The sequence below is a fragment of the Opisthorchis viverrini genome, assembly GCF_000715545.1.
Source record: "Opisthorchis viverrini unplaced genomic scaffold opera_v5_675, whole genome shotgun sequence".
NCBI lineage: Eukaryota > Metazoa > Platyhelminthes > Trematoda > Opisthorchiida > Opisthorchiidae > Opisthorchis > Opisthorchis viverrini.
The window spans coordinates 76,311-99,129 of NW_008752342.1; the positions used below are offsets into that span (position 1 = coordinate 76,311).

Genomic DNA, 22,819 nt, shown 5'->3' on the forward strand with positions numbered 1-22,819 from the left:
TCGAACTATTCGGGGGTTTCAATACCATTTTTCATGGCTGCTTTGACGACTGAGCGACTTCAGGTGGCCGGTCGAACTGGCTATAGATAAGAAAGGCAGTGCTATCATTGTTTGTTTGGCTTACGTAAATCTTCTTTTGACCCGTTGCTCACATCAATTGAATAATCTACTCACATTCATGGGGCTTCCGGCCTCTTTCCTTGAGCTTTCTGGACCACGTATCAGATGGAGCCACGCAGACGCTCTTTGTAATCTGATGTGCAGAGGATTTTACATGTTTGAACAGAGCTGATTGGATTTTGTTAGGACCAGTAGCTCTGTGATGACTGAGGGGCGAAAGGCATTTGCTTTTTTTTTCGAACTATTCGGGGGTTTCAATACCATTTTTCATGGCTGCTTTGACGACTGAGCGACTTCAGGTGGCCGGTCGAACTGGCTATAGATAAGAAAGGCAGTGCTATCATTGTTTGTTTGGCTTACGTAAATCTTCTTTTGACCCGTTGCTCACATCAATTGAATAATCTACTCACATTCATGGGGCTTCCGGCCTCTTTCCTTGAGCTTTCTGGACCACGTATCAGATGGAGCCACGCAGACGCTCTTTGTAATCTGATGTGCAACAGCCCGTTAAATGGTATTGTGCTCTCGATCAAGTGGAAGGTATTCAAGCGTCACAGTGCTACTCGAAATTCAGTGCCTATATCCGTTCGGCCAAACCGTTACATAATCAAGGTCCCCAGAGTCTTGCGGAGTTGCGGACAGTACGCTACATTAAGAGCTAAAATAAGATGTATTGTCCGAACGGGACTTGCTTTACAACGGGTCCTGAGGGCCTCTCGACGGGGGGACTTGGTGGGAGCACCTTGCGCGCCCCTGAAGAGAGAAGAGGAGAGCATCAACAAACTAGCATGTGATACGAATCCATATAGGAGTTTTAGAAAGAGCGAAGGTCAGTAATTGGCCCACACCCCTTACAGCAAATGGTTATAGGTTTGGAGTTTAACTTCGAATGAGGGGCACCACGTGACCATCTAGATTCGTTCGTTTCGAAAGTTAGTACTGCATTGAAGCAATCTGAAATAAGCCCATTACTTTATTGAAGGCTTGCCGTTGCCAGCGCGTTTCGATTCGACGACCACCCAATTTGGCCTTAGCAACGCTAAACCTACATAAGCATTCACATTCCCGGAAACCACCATAATATCTGGTCTCTTACCCCGCCGCAATAAGGCGCCTATAGCGTCACACAACTCCCTTTGATTGCATCAGATCTGCAGTACTTTGGGAGGTAGGCAGATGCAGTAAACAGGCAGCTAATATCGGCCCGTTTAGGGTTCATTCTCACAGATGTTGCCAGATAAACCGGAAAGAACCAAAGAACCCTCAGATTGACGACTTAAATCGGTGCCCACACCAGAGCATAGCAAGCCGATAAACACCTTTCAACTCCCAACCTAGAGGAGCAGGAAACTGTACTGGTCAGACATCTATCCATTAACCGACTTGAAGCCCTGTAGATGATACACACTCTCCGCAGTACAGCCTAATGAGCTATGGAGGTTCACAAAACGTCACAGCGCGGTAAAGTCCAGTATCATTGTGGCGGTATGAGACACTATATTTTGAATAAAGGCCGAACGGTTCATTATCCAGGAAATACATTCGGGATGTGTAATGTGGTAAGGCTCTGTGTTTAGTGACGTCGCAATCCAAAAAGTCTCTTTCCAGCTCACTCGTTCGATGCATGAGCTAATACGGCAGTTACCGTTAATGTAGGAGACGGTTACCTGAAAGTGTAGTATCTATAAATACAGTATAAATATATACATTACTGAGCTAAATAAAATCAACGGATACGAACAAACCCCCCGATTAATTCTGGGTGTTTATATAGGTGTTTATATACAGGTCACCGCTCGTCGTTTTAAGGGGACTTTGCACAAGTTCCCAAGACAAAAACTAACCTTTCCTCAACTCATAACTAGCAACACTGCTCGGAGATACTTTTTGTTATTATTACAGCCTGACAGCACAAATGCTGCTAAAGTTTTTCCGAAAAATTCGGTTTTAAACCTATTTTACAGTACCAGCAAACCAGGATAGCTTGTGGAGGAAGGCTATTTTGATATCTCAAATGTCGAATTCAGTGGGAGGTCTTTGATATGAGAATCTGTTTCGGAAGCAGTATGCACAAGAGCTCTACATGAGTATGTGATAAATCCCCAACTCACACCAATTAGAATGCAACCAGTTAATTTACTCAGCTTCACTGAGCAACTTGTTGCGACTGTTTAGTTAGGAAAGCAATTTTCATCAGAAGTAAAATGCCTTCAGTGATAACGAAACGAACATTGACATGTAAATCCCTGGAAAGTCAAAACCACCAGGGGTTACATGCGAATCCTCTTGATGAAATGAGTATCTTTCCTCATTAACGACTTTGTGTTATTTGATGGCTTTTGGAAAGCCGTCTCCACATCTGTTTGTGCCAACGTGACTAAACACGCTGATGGACTGAGTAATTGTTCATGTTTATTCATTTTCAGAAGACAATAAAAGAATATCCATTTAAGGAGCTCCTAACTCAAACCAAACAATTCTAGCTGCATGCAAGTGGACCATTCAGACTGTCGTTCACAGCCAGAGCTATAGCATATAGTAAAGCATCTTTTCTAAAGTAAACACGACAAAGTAAAAGCAAGGATCTCGGATTGCCACTTACAAATTAGGTGGTTTGGTTAGAAATCATAGCATAAAAAACTCGGTGGAACCTATCAGTCTTAAAATGGACACCTATATCATAATTGCCGTCATCATGTGCTAAACGACAATTAGCCCGGAAAAAGAGCCCTGCTACAATGATCAGGGAATGACACAGTGACGGTCGGGATACAGAGACCATCACCTTGGGAAAAGGAGTGATCTACTGAATTAGATCGATCACATAATCGCAAGCTACAGTTTGGTGTATGCTTCGTGTCTAATTCTGGGTTTCGAGGTGGCACAAAAACTTGGCTCAGGTAAGATGCCAATGCATTTGACCAATTGCAAACGTTTCATCATCAATCGAGGTGACATCGTCAGTGCAGGGTTCAGTGAGTGACCCACTTAATCAAATCCAGTTTGGGGGCAAGGCTAGTTTTCAAATCCTATCCTAACATTCGTTACCAACCCGAACTTCCCGTTGTCGTTATTTGGTTGACGTCTGTTGCTGACACGTCACCGCGTGTGACGAAGATCCCTACGGCGATTGCGTTTGAAAGATCAAAACCCGGTCGATGTGTTCAAAAACAGTTGTTCATTTGACTACTAAACTACCGTCGACTGAGTGAAGGAACACTCACCGTTACTTTGTTCTTTTTTTCCAACTTTTGGTCTGAGTTGTACACTCATAAACATGTTTCACACGGCACTGATGATTCCGATCCAGGCAAACAACGCGAAATGCTTGCATCCCCAGGGTCACTAATTTCAGTAACTTCATCACTTGGAATCTCCAATTAAATGATCTGGAGTCAATTGAAAGTGGACCTCGGCTGAAGGACGAAGTCTAATTGACCACACACGTTTCCCGGCTTATGAGTAACGTCCCGTAACTAACTGTAGAACGGTTTATGAACTTGTGGTAAATTTACCCTGTAAAGGTGAGCAGATGCACCCACTAACTGTTGGCACCACAACCTGAATAACCCAGTTTTGAAGATTACGAAGCACAGAAAAATTTGAAGTTGCAACGTACGAATAGTTGTAGCATCGTTAAGCTTCGCCAAGCTTGGTCTTTGTGGTTTAAGGTAGCCAGCTGCCTACAGGTGCACACTATTCGACTGTAAGACGATGAATCACAATTTGTAACAGTCGGGTCTGTTTTCTTAAGCCACCGTCACACAAGAATGGTCTGGTTTACATCTACAAGCATTTGAAACTGCAGGTAAAACGGTTCAAGGAGAAAAAAGTTGTGAAAACGCATAAAAGCTCTGGAAATGCTATCGTTTAGAAGTAATTTTGCCAAACACTGGCCAGGGACTTGAGCTAAGTTGACCATTGGCTCAAACGTTCTATATTGCCTTGGAAGTGAGCTATTTATTACTCACTATTATCCGTAATAAACGCTCAATAAAATGCGTTACCAAGTTATAAATATTTATGGCACGTTGACTCGGATTAAAAACACTGCGGTTTCTTCCTCAATGGCTCCCTTTTTTAATGGTGGATTTTGCTGATTCACCAAGACAGTTTTTTTTAGCTTGCCCGCAATTTCGGTTTTAAAGCAAGACGAATAATATGGTTGGATACTTTGAAAAGCTTTCACCCTATCAATATATGTAATTTTTCATTGGATTAAATCCATGGTCCTCATGTAACTCATTTCTGTACGAGGGTGCACACTCACCTGGTTGAAAAGAACGTAGTCCAGGAACACGGTTATTTTCGGTACTACTCAACCATATGAAACTATCAAGTGTTCAGCAACGGCAAATTTGTCGGATGCACGAATTTTCACCAGAACTAAACAAAATTAGGTGAAGTGAGATTTCGTTTACGATATGGAAATTCGAAATATGGCAACAGTGGGACACACTGAGAATGCACCAATATTGGACGCGACCTAGATAGCGATCGCGATGAGACTTGACGGTGTGGAGATTAGGGTACGCAGTTGGATGATTGTTGAACAACAGTTATCCGTTGTTCGTGAAACTCCGTGTTCATGCAGTAAGCCGACAATCCGAAAGTGTCGTCAGTAGAGCCATTCTACTTTGTGTTGAGAACTGATTACAAAGCTAGGACCCCCATACACCGTTCTCACCCCATGACTACGTGTACGGCATATTAGAAATTTCGGAGCCCGAATACATTTATTAGGTGGTTTCACCTTCCAAAGGACCGCCAACTTTCGTGCAAATTGATTCCCACTCTAACTACTGTAAACTTTCAAGTAGCTGGAAGTCAGTGACATGAGGCTAAATCGATGAACCACTAAACTGAGACTAGCATTGACAGTGCCCCAAAACTTCGTATACACCTACTTGCTGTATCAACTCCCTCTTTCGATATTTTTCACACCATCTCAAGTGGTATGCTGTGACTGGTAGCCACCATTCCCCTTTTATATGAGCCGTTTTCACACACCTTTCTACTGATATGCTTTAGTTTTTGAGCAGCTTTGCGGATATGGAAATATATACAAGCGCTAATGGATAGAACTTTGGTCCGATGCTGAAGGACACTAATAAATTGGGTACGCTTTTAGATACCAGATCCTGCGCAGGGTAAAAATTTTCTGAGGCTTCTGAAGACAACTCTGCCAGTTAATCCCTTTTTAATCCTTCATTTTTCTCCATTTTTCACTAACCCGAGTGCACTTACATTGGATGACGTCTTTCTGTTTTGTCTTTTAGGTTACGGCAGAACTCAAACGACGCTACCACCAGTCTCGCATGCGTGGTGCAGTTTTGGATACTCATCGTCAGAGTCACCTTCTAGAAGCACGCGTACACCTGAACGATGATGGGACAACGGAGACAGTCAAACAAAGCATAACTAAATGGTCCCGAAAACCACTGTCCCGTACACTTCGACTCAGGCGACATTCATCCCCGTTTAAAAAGCCTTCAGGTCCCCGCAAGCCATCAGCTTTGTGTTATAGCACCATTGTCATTGTGGAGAACACGACAGCAGTATCCACCGCTTGATCACTCGTGTCATTTCACCTTTTCGTAGGTCGACACGGAACTTCTCGCATCGTCTTCCCCAAGACCATTCTAAGCGTTTGGCCACATGAGCCGCTGTTTGTCGTCGCGGTAACAGGAATATCGGACGATTCTACAACGTCTTCTGAAATTATGGGCTGCAATATGAGCTTTGTTCTTTGATCCAACCACCCGAAAATAAAAGTGACTTTTCAGTAGTTTTCTTCCTCAGATCACCCTCAGTGGCATCTTTAGAGCAATGTTCTATATGTTTTGTGTTTTAACAAGAAGGCAGATATTAGCAGCAATGTAAGTTCGTGCGCAGCTTCTGAGGTTTTATTGGTGTGCGGTCGCTTCTTGTCTCAAAATTCGCAAACGTTGCGTTTCAAATTTTTAAAACCCTGTAAAAAATGCTGAATGGCGAATGTATTGAAAATGCTCGCTTACTATTTTGGTGACAGGTCGAGTGCATATTCAACGTAATGTACTCTTTGCTGATAGAGAGATTCTTGTAGAGACTTTCTTGCGCAATTAAGCAAATTTACGTCAAAAAGCTGAGAAGCACTTTAAAGTTGTTGTATTCTTGTTGGACATCCACAGCTACACGCATCTCAGGAATCTCTAAGAGGATTCAAACCTGCAACATCTTGGCTGGTGGCTGATGAGTACACCCTTCGGTCACGATCGTCTGATCTGCAGCGCAATTAGTATCACTTGTCTCCTAATGGCATAGTTCATACCACGCCACCACTTGCTGACGGGTTCCCCGATTGGTGACCTCAAATAAAAGCTCCACGCAGCGTTTCAATTCCGATTCCTTCAGAGCTACCAGGTAGTCCGCTTTCTTCCCGTAGGAAAGTGTCCCTCAAACAGAACATCCAGAGCTTCGCTTCACTGGCTGTTCGCGAAGGACCTTCCAGTTACAACCTTATTGCTCTGTGGACGAGTCCATAAACTGGTGACTCCACCGGAGATCATTCCAGCTGTTTCGCTCTTTGTCCCTTGAATCTGAAGTATGTTCCTGTAATGAGATCCAAAACTTGTCAATTCTTTCCATTCCACATTTCACCCAAGCGACCAACAATCAACTAGGGTGCACATAGGCAATGTTAACTCATACACATGTAGCAACCACAAGCGTCCAAACTCAACGCAGTTTCACTCGCCACACAGTGTTTATATTAACTCAACTGTTGATGAAGCTTCTGCACGTCAGTGAAAATACCTTGGAACATAATCGCAACCAGAGCAAATCAAACTGCAAATCAATCAGATTCCACGGGAAGGAGTTTGCGATTCACGTGACAGCATAGTTAAGGTCACTCCTGTGAAATATTCGATATAATTCAGTGACTGTGTAGAATGAATGATTGTCATTGTATCACGGGATCATATACTGGTGGGCTAAATCGATGGACTTGAACTAGATCAGTCCGGTGATCAACGATATTACTCTTACATGACTGACTCGCAACTCGTCCGCATTCTCTTTCCTTGGGCTTGTTGGTTAGTACAACTGAATTCTGACTAAAACCCATTTGAGGCACACAACTGCCGAATTATATACCTTTTAGGGGGAATACCAACCCGAAAAAGATGCAGGAGGTCCAGGCGACCATAAATGGCTTACAAGTGTCACCAAATGATGAGCGAGTACCTTGTGGAAATGCTGCTACTTTACAACGTCTCTGAACAGCCTCCATAGGAGATGGATGACTTGAGTAGATCAGCGAAGTCAGTTTCAGCGGACCAATACAGTTTCGTAATGGATAACAAATCAGAAAATCAGTGAAGGTCCAATATGAATGGAGTGATAATTCGGATAGATTACCTGGTCCGAAGCGGAATTCACCAATATGAAGTGATAATTCGGATAGATTACCTGGTCCGAAGCGGAATTCAGACAATGAATGCGCCGCCCCTAGCTGCCGTTTGAGTGTCTGTCTGTTAATTACATGGCGACATTTTTTTATCATAAGTGGCCAGCTCTAGTGAATACAGTGGCAGCCTTCGTAGCTGTTTTCTCCACCCTTTATCGGACAAAGCCATGGTTGTGCGGCACTGTTTTGTGTCTAGTATTTGGCAGAGCGCCAAGCTCGACTATCACAAATGCTATCTTGCCGTCATAAAAGCAAACTTTTCACGTGACTTGATGAAACAGTGAAAAACTTCCACTGGTATGGTGACCTTAAACAATGAGGTACGTTTTGGAGAGGAATTAGGCAATATATTGGTCTAGAAGACTTTCAGTACGGTTTCATTGATTAAGCTTACAAAAGACCCTAATGGTAGTTGAAGCCGTGTCCATCTTGACGACGCGACAAACGGTAGTGTCTAGACGGAAGTTAGAAATGTAAATTGACCTGCCGTCATAAGAGTGGATAACACTTATACTTACACCGGTTGCGCGAGATTAATTGTTCGCTATGATGCATTTGAAACTAGTTCTTGGGAAACAACATTTGGCTTGCTAGCCAAGTCATCATTCTTTTCACTCTCACAGATAATATCTATATTCATATTGATTATCCACTTTTATTGTTAAACAAAAGCTGTGTGCCATACGATTCCCACATTTGCTTCATCATTCTGTCTCCTGTGTTGGTCTGTAGGGGTCGTTTGCAGCTTCCGCACGTATTTTTAGTTAGTTTTTGAGAAAAGACGCAATTTTGTTGATGGTGTCGCAGATCGAGTTGGGTACTTGTGGACTGTAATCTACAGTATCACCATCATAATATCCTTTTTAATCAATCCCTGGGATTCTTCAAGGAAATTTTGTTTCGGATAAATAACGAGACCTGGATATTTGAGAAGTGGTATACTCAGAAAAAAATTGGCCGGTGTTATGCTTACAAAGTTCAATCCAGAGATTGCCAAGTTTGCTCAATTATAAGGAACGGTGATTACTGCGGACCTGTAGTATAGAATACCTATTTCTTGGTGCTTTGCCACTGTTCGTCGCTGGGCCGTAAAAAATGTGAAACGTTTCCGTATATCCTGGTTCACACTTGCAACTGAAAAACGCGGAATATTGCCGTGTTGAAAAACAGTTAATATCTTTAGTTGTATCCCACGAATTAGGTTTAATAACCTAACAAGTTAGCAAATTTACTGCTGGAAAGATTAATTCATCTGCCTACATTTCATCGGGCTACAACATTCTCACTATGGGCGCGAAAACCTAAGGTTTTTACCTGGCGAGGGTGATATACTTAATAAACTGAAATCATCGGGGTTCGGATGTGTTTCAAAATATCGAAGGCTAAGGCACTGTCGCGGACGTTGTTTGCTAGGATGGCCTTAAACCGTTTTCAGACGGGAAGACTCGACCATTCTTTCAGGGGTAGGTACTTGGTTATCCGAGGTCCGAACTGTCTCCTGTGAAGATGCAGGTACTCATGAGCAAAACGATTATAGACCATATTCGGGAGAGTGTTAACCCCACTGTTAGGATTGAAAATCAAGTTGCGAGTATGGAGGAAAACCAGCTGTGCTGCATGCTAGGTTTTTCGGCGTTACATTGGTATGTTGACATTACCTCCAGACATTACCTTGTCCGTCCATGAGCCTTAGTTTGAGTTATTCTACCTACGAAAGCTTGTAATTATCATCATCGTCACTGACAGCAAGCGCTGGTACTACCCCTACAGTTTCTCAACTGTCATAAATATATGAGGGAGAAAAAGGCTCAGTAAAGAGTAGATAAAAATGGTAAAGGCAGAGATTCTGTGCGAAATAGCCCTACGCCGTTGATGAAAACTGTCGAGAACGATGCACTTACACATCTGGACAGCAAAAAATATATATGTCTGGACAGCATATTCATTTGAATCAATAGCATATTCATTTGACTAGCTATGCGTGTCTTTTTCAGACTTCGCCTCACGTCCAGAACACATACGAACTTTAGTTAGTTAGCTGCGAGCCATCCACGAATGACTGCAGAGAAACAGCTCATTTTATCGTACTGGCAAGTTCGGCAGTCACTTTTTACAGGTGCAAAATCTGTAGGCAGTAGTCGGCTCAATGGGCTCCCTTTCACAGTGGTTAAATTACAGGCGCTGTTGACGCAGCTTATGACAAATAAGCTGGACAGAATAAGATCGGCGGACAAAAATGCAGATATCTATTGGTAGGCCGAAGCTGACCTGGGCATTATTCACAACAGTGAGCATCATTGATGGTTCTTTTGTACAAAGATTCTGGTCTAGTCCATCGATTCCTTCGTGTGTCAGCAAGATAGCACAGATTTCCCGGACAAATTATCATCAGAACGCTCTTTGAGGGATTCCGTTTACCGTACGATTTAGGTGTTAGTGGACATTCAGACTGCAAACATTTGGTCGGAAAACTGTTGCTCGCCAGACAGTAAACAAGTGCTGATTATAAATTGGTAGATATGGGCCACAAAACATCTGCAGCAATCATATGGATGGTTGTTTATCTAGGACTATGTGACCTGCACTGTTTCTGCTTCGTCCTCCTTTAGTAACAACCAATATCTGGCGACCGAATGTTTCCCGCCGACCGAATGTTTGGGAGAGAAATCTGTGAGCTACGGGATCTGAGCTCGAGTTCAGTGGAAAACGTTATGCAGTGCCAATGAGATCACTAATCTGGGGATTCGTTGCAGGCAGTGCAATGCGAAAAAGGATCAGGTTGTTCTACCATATATCAAACCAATACAATTGAGGCGAAATGTGGATGACACCTCTTTCTACATAGAACGATTACCACGAGCGAACAAATTGCTGAATAACGTTTTTCCGGGAGCTACAATAGGAACAGAAGAAAACAACAAATCAGCGTTTATAGATGCGCTAGTAAAGAGAGCACCACAGGGCTAAATATAAATAGGTGATTACCACAAAGACATACGCATGAAGCAGATTTTAAACTACTGTAGCAGCAATCCAGTTGTAGAAGCAATTCAGACTTATAGTAACGGAGGTGCAAGAAGAAAACGGCTCAATCACATGGAAGCAAGAAACATGTCACGCTGAACGCGTCCAGCGAACCAACCAGATGCATACAAAGGGGAAAGGCAACACATCTCAGATTCCCATTTTAGCACCAGCCAAATCGTGACTAACCGGCCACTTTAGAGTCATTAGATAGTTTTTGAAAACTAAACAAGCAGAGAACGAAGAGGAGGAATTTAACCATTCAGCAGCCAGCTGGCGAATTGATTAGTTGTAACAGTAATGGCGGATAACTTGCAATCGAACAAACCAATAAATAAGCACTATCAATATCACGCAATCACCTCCATCACCAAAAATTCTAGTGAAGCATCCTATAACCTTCATAATGCGCCACTCATTACGTTGCTGAAAATTCTTCGACAATCCACTACCAGTTTCGCCCTTCTTGGGGTTCATCTGGTAGCCGGAGTCCCCGAGTTTCCGTCAACCTTATGTGCTAAATGAAACCAACTTGCACGAAGTCAGCAACATGCACCCATTTGCAAACAAATTTGGTTTTTCAAGAGACTCACCTGGAACCCAGCTGAATCTCGCGGTTTTGATGTCTCCAGGCAACTGGATGTGCTGCACCAGGCCACCCCATTATTTTAAAAAATTACTCCAAAACTGGATGTCCAGTTTAAGGGTATATGCAACACTGATAAAAATAAATCATGGAAAACCCACAGTTGACCTCGGTTATTTTGAGGTTAGCAAGCAAAACAAGCAACGTTTTCATGTTTCACGAAGGGAGGATTGAGTCCACTTCGTTTCGTGTCATCCAAAGTGTATTATTGGCCAGAATGAATCCATTGTGAAAGTATGGGCATGAAACAACAACGTTCCCCTAGGCCTCCGAACTTGCCCAGGTATTTTATATGACTGTTATGTTATTGGAACACATAGTGATGGCATTCTCCCTAGAGGCCAAAAGAGAGCTTCGACGTGACAAGCAACACGAATTAAGCAAAGAGCTGAAACATTTTAGAGACAAGAAATTGCAGATGGCGTTTTTTTATCCGAGTGTGTTCAGGACCTACACACCAGGTGTACTTGGTCAGTACTTTGGAGAACTACGGTTGAGAACTCTTAGAAGTCGAGAATTCACCCTGAGACCTTCTTAAATTTGTCGTACTTGAAACTGAACTTAAACGTAATCATCTTGTCAATGTTTACCCTGCTTTTGGAAGTAAGTTCAGAGGTTCTAATTTTCGTTTTCAAAATATGCTACACCATGAATAGAGTAGCTGCATTTTTGGTGTGCTTAAGGCGTGCAACAATAATTTCCTTCTCACCTTCCTTTAGATCTATGATATTTTTTCGGCAAGCCTGATCGCCAACCGAAAATGGTGATCAGTATAAACAGGAAACTGCACCGCAGGAAACAAAAAGGAGAGAAAATTACGTACCGTTATCAATCTGGTAAATCGTGATGGACCATTTCTAAGATGTGGAGGAAACTATGAGGTGGAAGCGCACAGGCATAGTCGAACAAGTAAGGGGGAAACAGGAAGTTTCCAGTTCTCCTGAAGAGAACCCGCAACTCAGACACAGGGCGTCCGTCACACGCGATTATGTTTAAAAAACTTTGGCACGAGATCAAGGTTAGCCCCACGAACCTCGTATGAATGTAATTTACGAACACGGGGGACTAACACTAATATAGTATTAGAAAGTCCTCTCATAACGAAAACTCCTGTCCACTTCGTTCTAAACTGCACCTAAGTGCCAACTTATCACACTGGTGGTTAGCCCGCGACCGAGCAGTTAATCATTCAAGCAGCTGGCCATGGGGTCAAAACTCTCCGGAGTTTTACGAGACGCTCAATGCTAATGATTCCCATTAGAAATAAAAAAGCTGTACAGTGCTTCTCAGATTTTTCAGCATTGACTGCTCTAATTTACAGGACGAGATATCTATTAAAGCCACCACATCTATTGAAACTTTCTCGATCTAATCACATGGGTAGATATTTTGCAGGGTCAGGTGGTAAAATGACTTGATCGGTAGAGTATAGGATCTGAGAAGTCTAGAAAAATGAAATGCTAAAGTTTGAGGAAAACAGAACGAACGGCCAAATCCCTGGAAACATATTATTTTGCAGGTATCGGTTAATCAGTAGGTAGGGGATACAAGGGCATGCTGACTAATACTATGTTTATTGATTGTTACCCAGGAAGACGTTGATCTGCCGGGCAACCTGAAACACTTTAGTCGCCAAATGGTGAATTCTCGTCAGCTCGCAGTTGTTTGGATGCTTCCTCTTTAACGCACTGGATTAATATAGCATTGAAAGAGCATTTGAGGTCTATGAACGTGTTTGGCCAATTAGGAGAGAGCGTTCTCTTGAACTTCATTGTGTTGTGGTCTACCTTACGGTGATCTGACTGGTTAATCTGATACCTTTTGTTCTCAGTATTTTTCTTCTCGTTAGATTTTTGTTCTTTGTTTTGAGTGACCGGTTCCCAATTTCTTACTTCCTAAACAAGGCTTTCCAGAACAGTTGTATCGAATAGTTTCTTTTGGAGAGCCCTAACGATGCTAAACATAACTGATGCAACAGCTCATAGTGGAAGCAAACAAAACAAATTTCCATAGAGAAAAACAATAAAATAACCGAAAGGAAAGTTAGGTACAATGATGAAGAACAATATCATATACAGGATCCAATGCAACAAACGATATAGAGGAAAAGGCGAAGGAAGCTGTCCATCAGAATAACTGAACACAAGCTAGCTGCCAAAAGGCTTAGCCACTTTTCTCTCATCTCCGGGCACAGAGGTCTGATAGGGTATGATTTCGAACGGGAGATCGTTTTTACGTAGGCATAGTCAAGAACACAGAAGGTATAAGAATTTTTGGAAGAAGTCGGTAATGAATTCATCAAAACCGACTCAATTTGTAAACCGCTAAGAAAAACAGGTCAGAACTACAGACCCCTAAACTGCACAACACACCTAATATGGACGCACAGATCAATATGACTGGATTAGACGTTCAGTCGATTAAATAAAGGACCAGATGAACCGGTGGAGGCGATGACACCAGCTATAAGAATGGAGAAAATAGCATCGTGCAACCAGCCTAACATTCTTGAGAAGATTAAAGTGCAACGCAACAAGAGGCCGGTCAAATCTAGGAACGAAAATTTCTAATGATAGGCTTTTGTATAACCACTGAAATCAAAGGCAGGGGGACCGCAACGCACCACATGTTGAAAACACTTAAATCAACAAAACCTTGTCTTCCAATTAACCAATCATGCCAAGAGGTCGAAGATGCCCTTCAAATACCATAAAAACACACAAAGGTAACGTGTAAACTCCCTGTTAATTACGTGACGTAATTATTTGCTTCCCTATTTCTTAGGCTAATTCATCACCCTTCCGGTGACTGCACAGGTTTCAAGACTGAACCGTCCTATTTTTTACAAAGTTGACTCTACCCGAACCGTTTTTCTACAAAGGATTTGTTTACATTTATTTCTGGGCTTGTTGTTGAAAATTTATCCTACTTTGAACTGAACAACATTTTTCCCGTTTAATTTGTCCGATATCACTCTGCCCTTCGTGTGCCATCCTATGTTGCTAACTGCTCAAGGTTCAATCTAGCCGCAAGCCTTTCTTTAATTCTCCTCACAATTTACTGTTGCTTTCCTATAGAACCACGGTCTACCTATCTATATTGTCTGCCCACGTCCGATTCAATATATTGTTTACTGCCCAATTGCGACTACTGAAGAAACGCAGGTGAAGTTCGTAGAATTCGCTTTCACCGCAGTTATTACTGACCGTCCGTTGGTGAATAAGAATACACGTTATCTGTCAGATAGGACACCTAGATCATGCGGTTAGGCTAATTAATCAATTCCATGCTTTGAGATCACGGCCTTAGCATAGGATCGTGCACTCCCGAACAGCTGTGCAATAATGATGTCACCTCATCTGATGACCAAACGTTTAATTATGGAGTTAATCGAAATGATCGACCGCCATGTGAGCAACGACCAGTCAACGCACCTGAGCAGCTAGTATTTCTGGGCCTCTCCAACACTAGATATACCCAAAACGGAATTCCATTGTGGCCTTTCCAAGGATCGAAAACAGATAATCTGCTAGCCAACCGAGAAATACAAGACAGCCATCACATTACAGCCTATCAGGTGGATTTCCTGAGCATAGTGGAGAAAACATACAGTTAGCAACTATTGGTCTGATTTTTGGGAACCCCGTAGTTCTTTTTTAAGAATATCAGCCCCGCTACTGAAGATCTGACATCTCATACGGTCTTTTGGTTTAGATAAGTCAAACCCTTTGATCCCGAATAGTTAGGCAAGCATCAGGCGTGGATTCAACTAATATGTCTGCTGGTTGCTTCGATCAATTATGCACTGTTCTTTATGCCATTTTAACCTAATTACTTCTGGTGTGTAATCAACATTTACTTTTTTACTAAGCTGGAGTAAGTTATTTCCCGCGAGTCTATCGAAATGCGCACTAATGATGATTTATTATAACAGCTGCATTGTGCTTCTGGACTTTCCAGCATGGTCTGGCTTCACTTACAAGTTTATATCTCAATTGATATTGTCTGGATGTCAGGCTGAATGGTGTTCATCCCTGACTTATTATTCTGTTCACTAGCAACCCCACAAGTGATCGAAACAGACGCCAGTGAACTATTACGGTGGTGGTAGAAAGATTCACTTTCGTTCGGAAGAGTTGGCTAAGGATGCCAACCATAACAGACCAAGAAATAGGTGCATGTGGAAAGCATAAAGCGATTCTTATTGGCATTTGCTGCCAGGATCAAGAAGATTGAACAAAATTTCAATGGAAAATCGCAGTAATGCGAACCCATCATTAAGTCGGTTATTTGACTGTTTTGGGTTCAGTATCGTATGGAATAGCCAGCTCGTGACTTCATTCCTACTGAAAATATCCTGGAAACGTTGATAAGCAAAACCCATAATACTATGTCAGAGTTCGCCATTGTTTTGAAAACAGGATAGAGACGAATTTTCAAAAAGTTGATACCGCATGATTTAATCAAGTAAATCCCCGGTAGTGTGCTCAGAAGTGAACTCATATATATTTATTACATATCTCTTTAATTTCCTTCACGCCTGTATATTCGGTCATTTTACACGATTACGAATCAAGTCATTATATGCTGGCAGAACAAGAGCCACTTTGCTGAAACGTGGGCTGAAGCTCAGTAAGACGGTAAGACAACATGCTTTGAAACAACCACGCAAAGAATAGTATGTAGCATTTCCATTTTTATCTAGACAGATTCATCAGAGAGGTGTACGGTGATGACAAGAAGGAAAGACTTGTTTGGTGTTTTTCGGTAGTTTAGCGTACGTCCGGTATTCCTCCCGGATGCAACTCTCAAAGTGTCCTCACTACCAAACCAGTGCGTTAAGCAGCTCTGGAATACCTAACACCAGCTACTTGAGTGGGGAGGGGTGCATCCTCTGAAATTTCAGGTCGAGTTCATTGGTGATAAACAATTGTGTTCACTGAAAATCTGACGGAGAGATTTCTAGCCCGATTTCTCCTCTATATTCATAAGACTGACACCGCCGTTTACTTCCGGAAAGACAAAAAGGCTTAAAATAATTTTGCTTCCCAAGGCAAGCTCAGAAATGCGTTTTCGGGTTCCTCATTTACCTGGAGAGTGGTGTCACTTGGATCTAATATTTGTCAGGCACACTACCGCCCCGAATTCGTGAAATTATTATTCCAGCCGTATCCGATAGTTGAATCATTGCGCATATGCTGTTGATCTCGTTTACAAGGAAGCACAGTAAAATTGTTGTTCATTTTTTGTTCAGAAGAATATGCTGAACGCACAACACAATTTGTTAAGCGAATACGTGAGTCATGTGATACGCATCGATGGGCCTAGCCAATCGACGACCATTAGGCAATCGTACGCGTTCATTTGGATTAGATTTAGATACCGCTAACCAGCACATGTTTACGTTTTGGAGTTTATAATCTAATAACCAGTATTACAGGTTTATTTCGTTATTTATTCCCATTTCAGCCGCAAAGTATTGATCGGCTAGCAAGATCCCAAAAACGTCCTTGCTGATATAATTGTTTCCAAATAGGTGAGGCAAACTCGCTTCACCGAGAAATACACTCATTTAAAAATCAATTTGGTTTTCATGGGAGACTCAACCGAATCTCTCGTTTATGATATTTGCCGAAAATAGTCCAAGTTGGGTTCAAGTAGAAAATAAGGTTGACGGAAACTCCGGGAATGCGCCTACCTGATGAGCTCCAAAAAGAGCAAAACCGGTCATGGGCTGTCGACGAGTTCTCACCAACCTTGTGAATAGTTTTCTCTACGAAAATATACTGTGATGCAACTAATATCGTGCCAACTGAATCATGAGGCGGCCTGTGTGCAGCACAATCAGTTGCAGAACATCATAAACCAGAGGCTCACTTGACTCTCACGCGAAAACCAAATTAATTTGCAAACGAATGTATTTATCGTATATCATAGCATATCTAAACAGCTTTTCTTTTCATTGACAAATGCTCATAAAACCGCCTAACCAATTTTGTTGTCCGTCAAATGTTATCCTTCGAACTTTCCTTGAATCCACATTTCATTTGTTGAAACCCCAGTGAGCTTAAACCAGATTTTTAAATTTTCCGGCACCGCTTCATTGTTGGTTGCGTTTTTCCGCTTGGGTGCGTTGTGTGGAATTTCACTGTAGATGTGCATTGGTACATTTCAACAAAGTTGCTTACAATGTGCGGTTTACACGGATGAAATTCGGACAGGTGCTTCGTTACGATAGCATTCTCATATCAGATGTATACGTAATGTGATAATTTGTTGGAATCTTGATAGATCGGGCTGACTGACTTGCGAAGTATGGTAATGTGCTTGCATACGTCTTGTCAGCATTTGAGGAGACTTTTCAGTGTGCTACTGGGTGGGTAGTTTATCGCTTCTCATCTAAGTTTGCATAGCTTTCAAGAAGTATCTTAAATCTCCAACGTGAGTGGTTGTTTAGTGCAAGATTACAAGTAGGCTAAATGGTGTAGCATTTGGTCTATCATCCTTGCAGTCGATTTGTCCGTTGGGCATTACTTTTTTTGTCCCTTCTTTGCTAGTATCGCTTGGCCAAATTGCGATCTGTTTTGCGCTGTGTTCAACATTCCTGTTACTTAATTGGTCGTTTGTACGTCTCTTATTTTTGGTAAATTTTATCCTTCGTTCTTATTGACCCATTTTCAATTTACGGCCCGTTTTCTTGCGCCTAAATGATAGAATCGCACAAGTGCTTTCTCGACTGATCCTGGTCTTCAGCCTGTTCGATTCTTCTTTGGAGATGCTAGAATCTATTAATCTGGTCCGGTTAGCTTATTGTCTGATTCTGAGTCTGCTGCTTCCTTCGCTTCTTTGTACGGTTCAGTGTTTAAGAGCGGTCTTGTGTTTGTTTGGAGTGCTTGTCGTTGATGTGACCGGCCTCCAAAAACTGGCACTTAACGCTCATTCTTTCTTGAACTAGTAAGTTGGCATTGCTTTAGTTCAACTGGTGTGTCTTACAGTTTCTGTGTAGGAAGAAGACAGAAAATTAACTTTGTATTTTAATAGCGTGTGTAGGTTCCTTGGCCCATCTTGGTAGATTCTTGCCCGTTAATCCCACAGGGTACTTACCACCATTCTTTTGCTGACTTATGCAGATGACATTGATTGTACTTGCAACTTCTGGTTATCTTTTTGATCTCCATGATGTTTGCCACAGTGTGCTCTTTAGTCCAAAGCCATATATACTTACATTATATTGCCCTAGTTTTCTCGCAATGGTTTCGGAAATATAAGCGCGATGCGTTTATCTAATCACCAAATTGCTGATCTGGTTGAGCTCAGTCGTCCCAGGGAAATTTAAAACAGTCTGATGGTTTCTGTATTAACTCTGTATTTGTTTTGTGGGCGATGACCTTCTTACATATTCTTTGTGTCTGCATATTTGGTAGTCTAGCGACGAAGGTCGTTCGCCATCGTTTTTCTCCCACACGGGATTGATGCCATTGAAAGTGCTCGTTTGTTCTAATTCACTCTGTACGATGACAATGGAAGTGTCACTCAAATAATAAGTCAATAATTTTGACTAACTTCTGGTAACTGACTTGACTAAAGCTTTGGCAGTACGGCTTCGGCGAAGAGCTGTAAAAATAAAAGCTCCTTTGGCGTTGCTTTCGATTCTTCCTATTATTCATTGTTCAATTCGATGTGTACTCAAGCAGAGGGTGAGCATCTCGCGGATGTTTTACTTTTACTGCGATCCATTCAGAACTCTACGGTCACCAGATAGCACTGTGACCGCTGTCGTGGTGGAAATGATATTCACACATTGACAGCTCACATAAGATGAGATCTTTATTTCCTCTTGTTCACTTTCCATGTCTCTGGGCTTAATTAAATTGTGTTGGACGCTGTTGGGTGAGTACTAGGGACTACTGAAGAGGTCTTTACATGTTCTTGTGAGCTCATTGGACGTTGATACACCTAAGGGGGCTCTAGTGATCCGCAGTCATCTTATTCTCATCTGTAAGTACGTAGAAACGCGGAATACTCTATTTTTGGACTCATTCTCCAGTATTCCCCTTCTGTAATATTTTGGGTGTCTCCCATGCTCTCAAGATTCCTATCGATTCTGTTTGGATACCGCAGAGAAAACATGTCCAGGGAAGGACTCAGGCTCCCGAACTCTTGTCGGACCGATGCTCTACCTAGTGAGCTGCCGGGGAATCATTTCCTACCTGTCACATTTATAAATCAGAAATTTGCAACTGGTTCGCCCAAGTCTATCTAACGGATGAAGAGCCGACACCACCGGTAACACTACTAAGCCTCTTAAATTGGTCCCGCATTTGACTAGAACTTGATACCTCAACGTTAGGCTTCCTTGTCATAAAGATTATACAGCTGCACACAGCGTTTCGTCACTCGATGCCCACAATATCGGATTCCATTATAGAGACCCAATTATGTCGGCTTTCGTATGGGGAACACTCTGGTTGTTGGCTTGTTGGCTGAGCTGGGCAAGTTAGGTTGCAAACGTTTCATGCTAATATATGTGTTGCTAGCTGAGTGTGACTTTTGATCGTGATTAGTTGTCAGGTTGGGTGGTTCCATTGCTTGCTCTCTTATCCCGTGTCCTCATTTGCCGATGTCCACGTGACCTTTGAGCCTGGCATCCCCTGCCGTCGTAATCTGGTCGATGTTGGAGTGACCTTTGTCCTTCTAAGTTCGGGCTTGTGACCTTTGTTGATTCGACTCCAAGGAGTTCCTTGTTTCTTTGTTTGTGAATCAAATATTCAGTCCTCGGTTGGTTGAGATGTTGGTCTTTTGCACGTAAAGGTGCGTGAATTGGGTCCAGTTCGATGCATCGGTTGATCAAAGCTGCCGTGGAGTTGCACGCTAATCAACACACAACCACTAACCCACCGCACCACTACACTCATTAATGCATTGATTATGTCACCCCGATTGATGATGAATCGTTTGCCATAGAATTATCCAGCTCAGCGAACAAGCCGATGACCACCTACCGTACCTAATCTACCAACATTTTCCTCCGTAAAACACTACCGTCATTGTATGAGATTGACGTGCTTTCACAAGCTGACGGTCTATTTCACTGGGCGGAGCCTGGAGTGGGCCAGCACTGCTGGAGCTGGAAAACTATAACATACCAGTCCACAAGGCGTCTGAAATGCGCTTTTTCAAGTTGCCAGGAATTTCGACGAAGTAGTGACAGTCTGAGGTCAACGAAGAAGTAGAAAACTTGGATAACCGTTTATGGTGAATTATGCGTCCTACAAATTTACGTTTTAATTTGACTCACAGTTCTTTGCAAGATAAAAGAGTGCGTGACGCACAAAATCATCGATGCAGGAGCTACAGATGTGGAGGATAAGGATAGGTCAGGCGCTCTGAAAGAGTTTTGGTTGTGCTTCACCAAGAACGAACTGTTTTATTAACGTGGCCGAAATGGGGTTTTGAGGTGTCTTGTTTGTGATGCTGGCTCAGTGCTAGTTTGCTGGTGCATTTTTTCACATGGCAAGAATTCTCTGACAATCTTATGGGGATATCGTTATCATCATCATCAACGACCGGATGTTTCGTAGGCCAGTTCAAGTTCAGAGGTCGCAAAAGTTTCTTTAGGATGCAAAGTTGCGAATCCAGCAGTCGGATTCAAATCGCCTCTGCGATCGATAATAGTTTGGGTCGTACCAGTCGTGATCGGTTCAGAGGTACTCGGTATATGATTGCGATTGCATCACATTTGGCCGAAACCTGTCATGTCATAGACAAGGAGCAAGTCCTCACCATCATATACCGGGTACCTCTGAACCGATCACGACTGGTACGACCCAAAATACTATCGCTCGCAGAGGCGACTCACCCCCCCTTTCCTTTGATTTCTATTTCTCTAAAGTGTATGTACCCCCGATCTTAACCTTTTCCACGTGATTTCTGCCACCATATAAATTTGTGATGCATTAACCAAGATGAACAATCACAGAAAACAAGCTTTGTTCGCTATCTTCTTTGTTCTCATGACCATCACCGATTCCTTCTGGTTGTCTGGGACAGAATCCCTTTCTCAAAGGCAAGCAAACAGATCGGACAAACGCTGACCGAGTACTTAGCCCGCAATTTTTATCAATCTTGGTAGGATGTCATCCGGACCAGGAGCTCGGTGGCCCTTGAGAGAACATATGTAGCCGTAAACCCCTGAAGTAGTAGGTGCTTTCATGTTCATCGTTCGGAGTTCTATTTCATCTGTGGGTTCTAGATGAGTGCCAAATGGTGATCACGACAGTTGTTATTCGATGTAGCCCACTGGTGAAGACGTTCTTTATTCGAGATGGTCGTTCCATTCTGATGCTTAGTTTCGCTCACCGGTGGTTTTCGGGGACCACAGATCAAATGAAATAATCTTCGGGCATTACTAGCTTTTTGGGCCACTCTCATTTCGTTGACTCCCTGCGCCCACCACACTTCACGGTCGTCCCACACGCTTACTTGCACTTGAAGTCTTATTATTCTTCGTACCAGGTTATGCTTGGGACCGTCAGAGATATTTCTCTGAGACTTGAGAAGTGCCACCGATCGGTCTGAAACCCAGTGCTTCAGTGCTACTGGTGGTCCCGTGCCACAAGTAAAATTCCTAGCATTATGCAAAGAGGTGGCAATCTCGTCCCAGTATGCTGTAGTGGAACATTAGGAAGACTCTAGAAGACGATTTCGGATAAGTTAAGGCTGTCCAACTATGCATTAGAATCTCCGGCAACAATCACGACGTGTGAGCTTTTAGTTCACCCAAACAGAACATTCAAAGCGTCTTTGACGACGTCAAAGCTACAGGCAGTTGAGGCGTATGCAGACACGATAAACTGACATCTGTCAACTTCCTGCTCTTGGGACTCCTTCACAGACGTTGCCAGACGAATCTCACAGAGGCGATCATCAACAGGTATCCAGTCAAGTAAGCATAATTCTGCCGGGAGACGAAGTACGATACCAACCCCTGCACATCCAGCCGCAGCAGACTCTGGAGCACCAGAGGTGCGTAGCCGGAAGCATGTGGGGACTGGTGGAGCGGCTGGCTCGCTCACTGTGCTGCCATTGACAAAAGACCACATTCCACTTTGAAAATGGCCCATAACCCTCAGTTCGCGTGTTACTTCACCATAAGGTTGAACATACAATTTACACCGTCTAACTGTGAATACGCATGTTTGTTCACGATTGCTAAATCAGGTGCGTCATCGGTACCCTGGAAGCTGTTCGTATCATGCGTTTCCAGCACGTGCTGGGTACGAAGTTTATATCTTGACGCAGAAAGAGGTATGCACGGCTTCAAAGAAAGCGAAACATGAGTCTAGTGCTCTTTTGTGCTGCACTGAAATAGATGGGTGAACATTCCTCTTAGAGTAAGGCGAATAGGAAAGGCATTCTTTACTTGCAATTGGTAATGTTCGGTTGACCTTTACGTCTGCATTCAGGACGACTGTTACGGCTTCTGTAATTCCGCGGACACTTCTCACTGTTACCAGTGACGTAAAATAGACATTCTGAAGTGACCAACCTGCTCATTATCGTATCAGGCCTTGATTTTG

The 22,819-nt window shown here is 42.8% G+C and overlaps 1 protein-coding gene across 1 annotated transcript in view; it reads left to right on the forward strand.

The window, feature by feature from the left end:
• T265_15636 (hypothetical protein) overlaps positions 1-22,263 on the forward strand; it is a gene marked incomplete at both ends in the record, with an annotated part of 36,832 nt that extends 14,569 nt beyond the window's left edge. Inside the window, 3 exons of the mRNA XM_009178825.1 lie at positions 5,400-5,678; positions 16,495-16,536; positions 22,135-22,263. Coding sequence (XP_009177089.1) covers positions 5,400-5,678; positions 16,495-16,536; positions 22,135-22,263 — 450 coding nt within the window. The remainder of the gene's footprint in view (positions 1-5,399; positions 5,679-16,494; positions 16,537-22,134) is intronic.
• Positions 22,264-22,819: the final 556 nt, after the last annotated feature.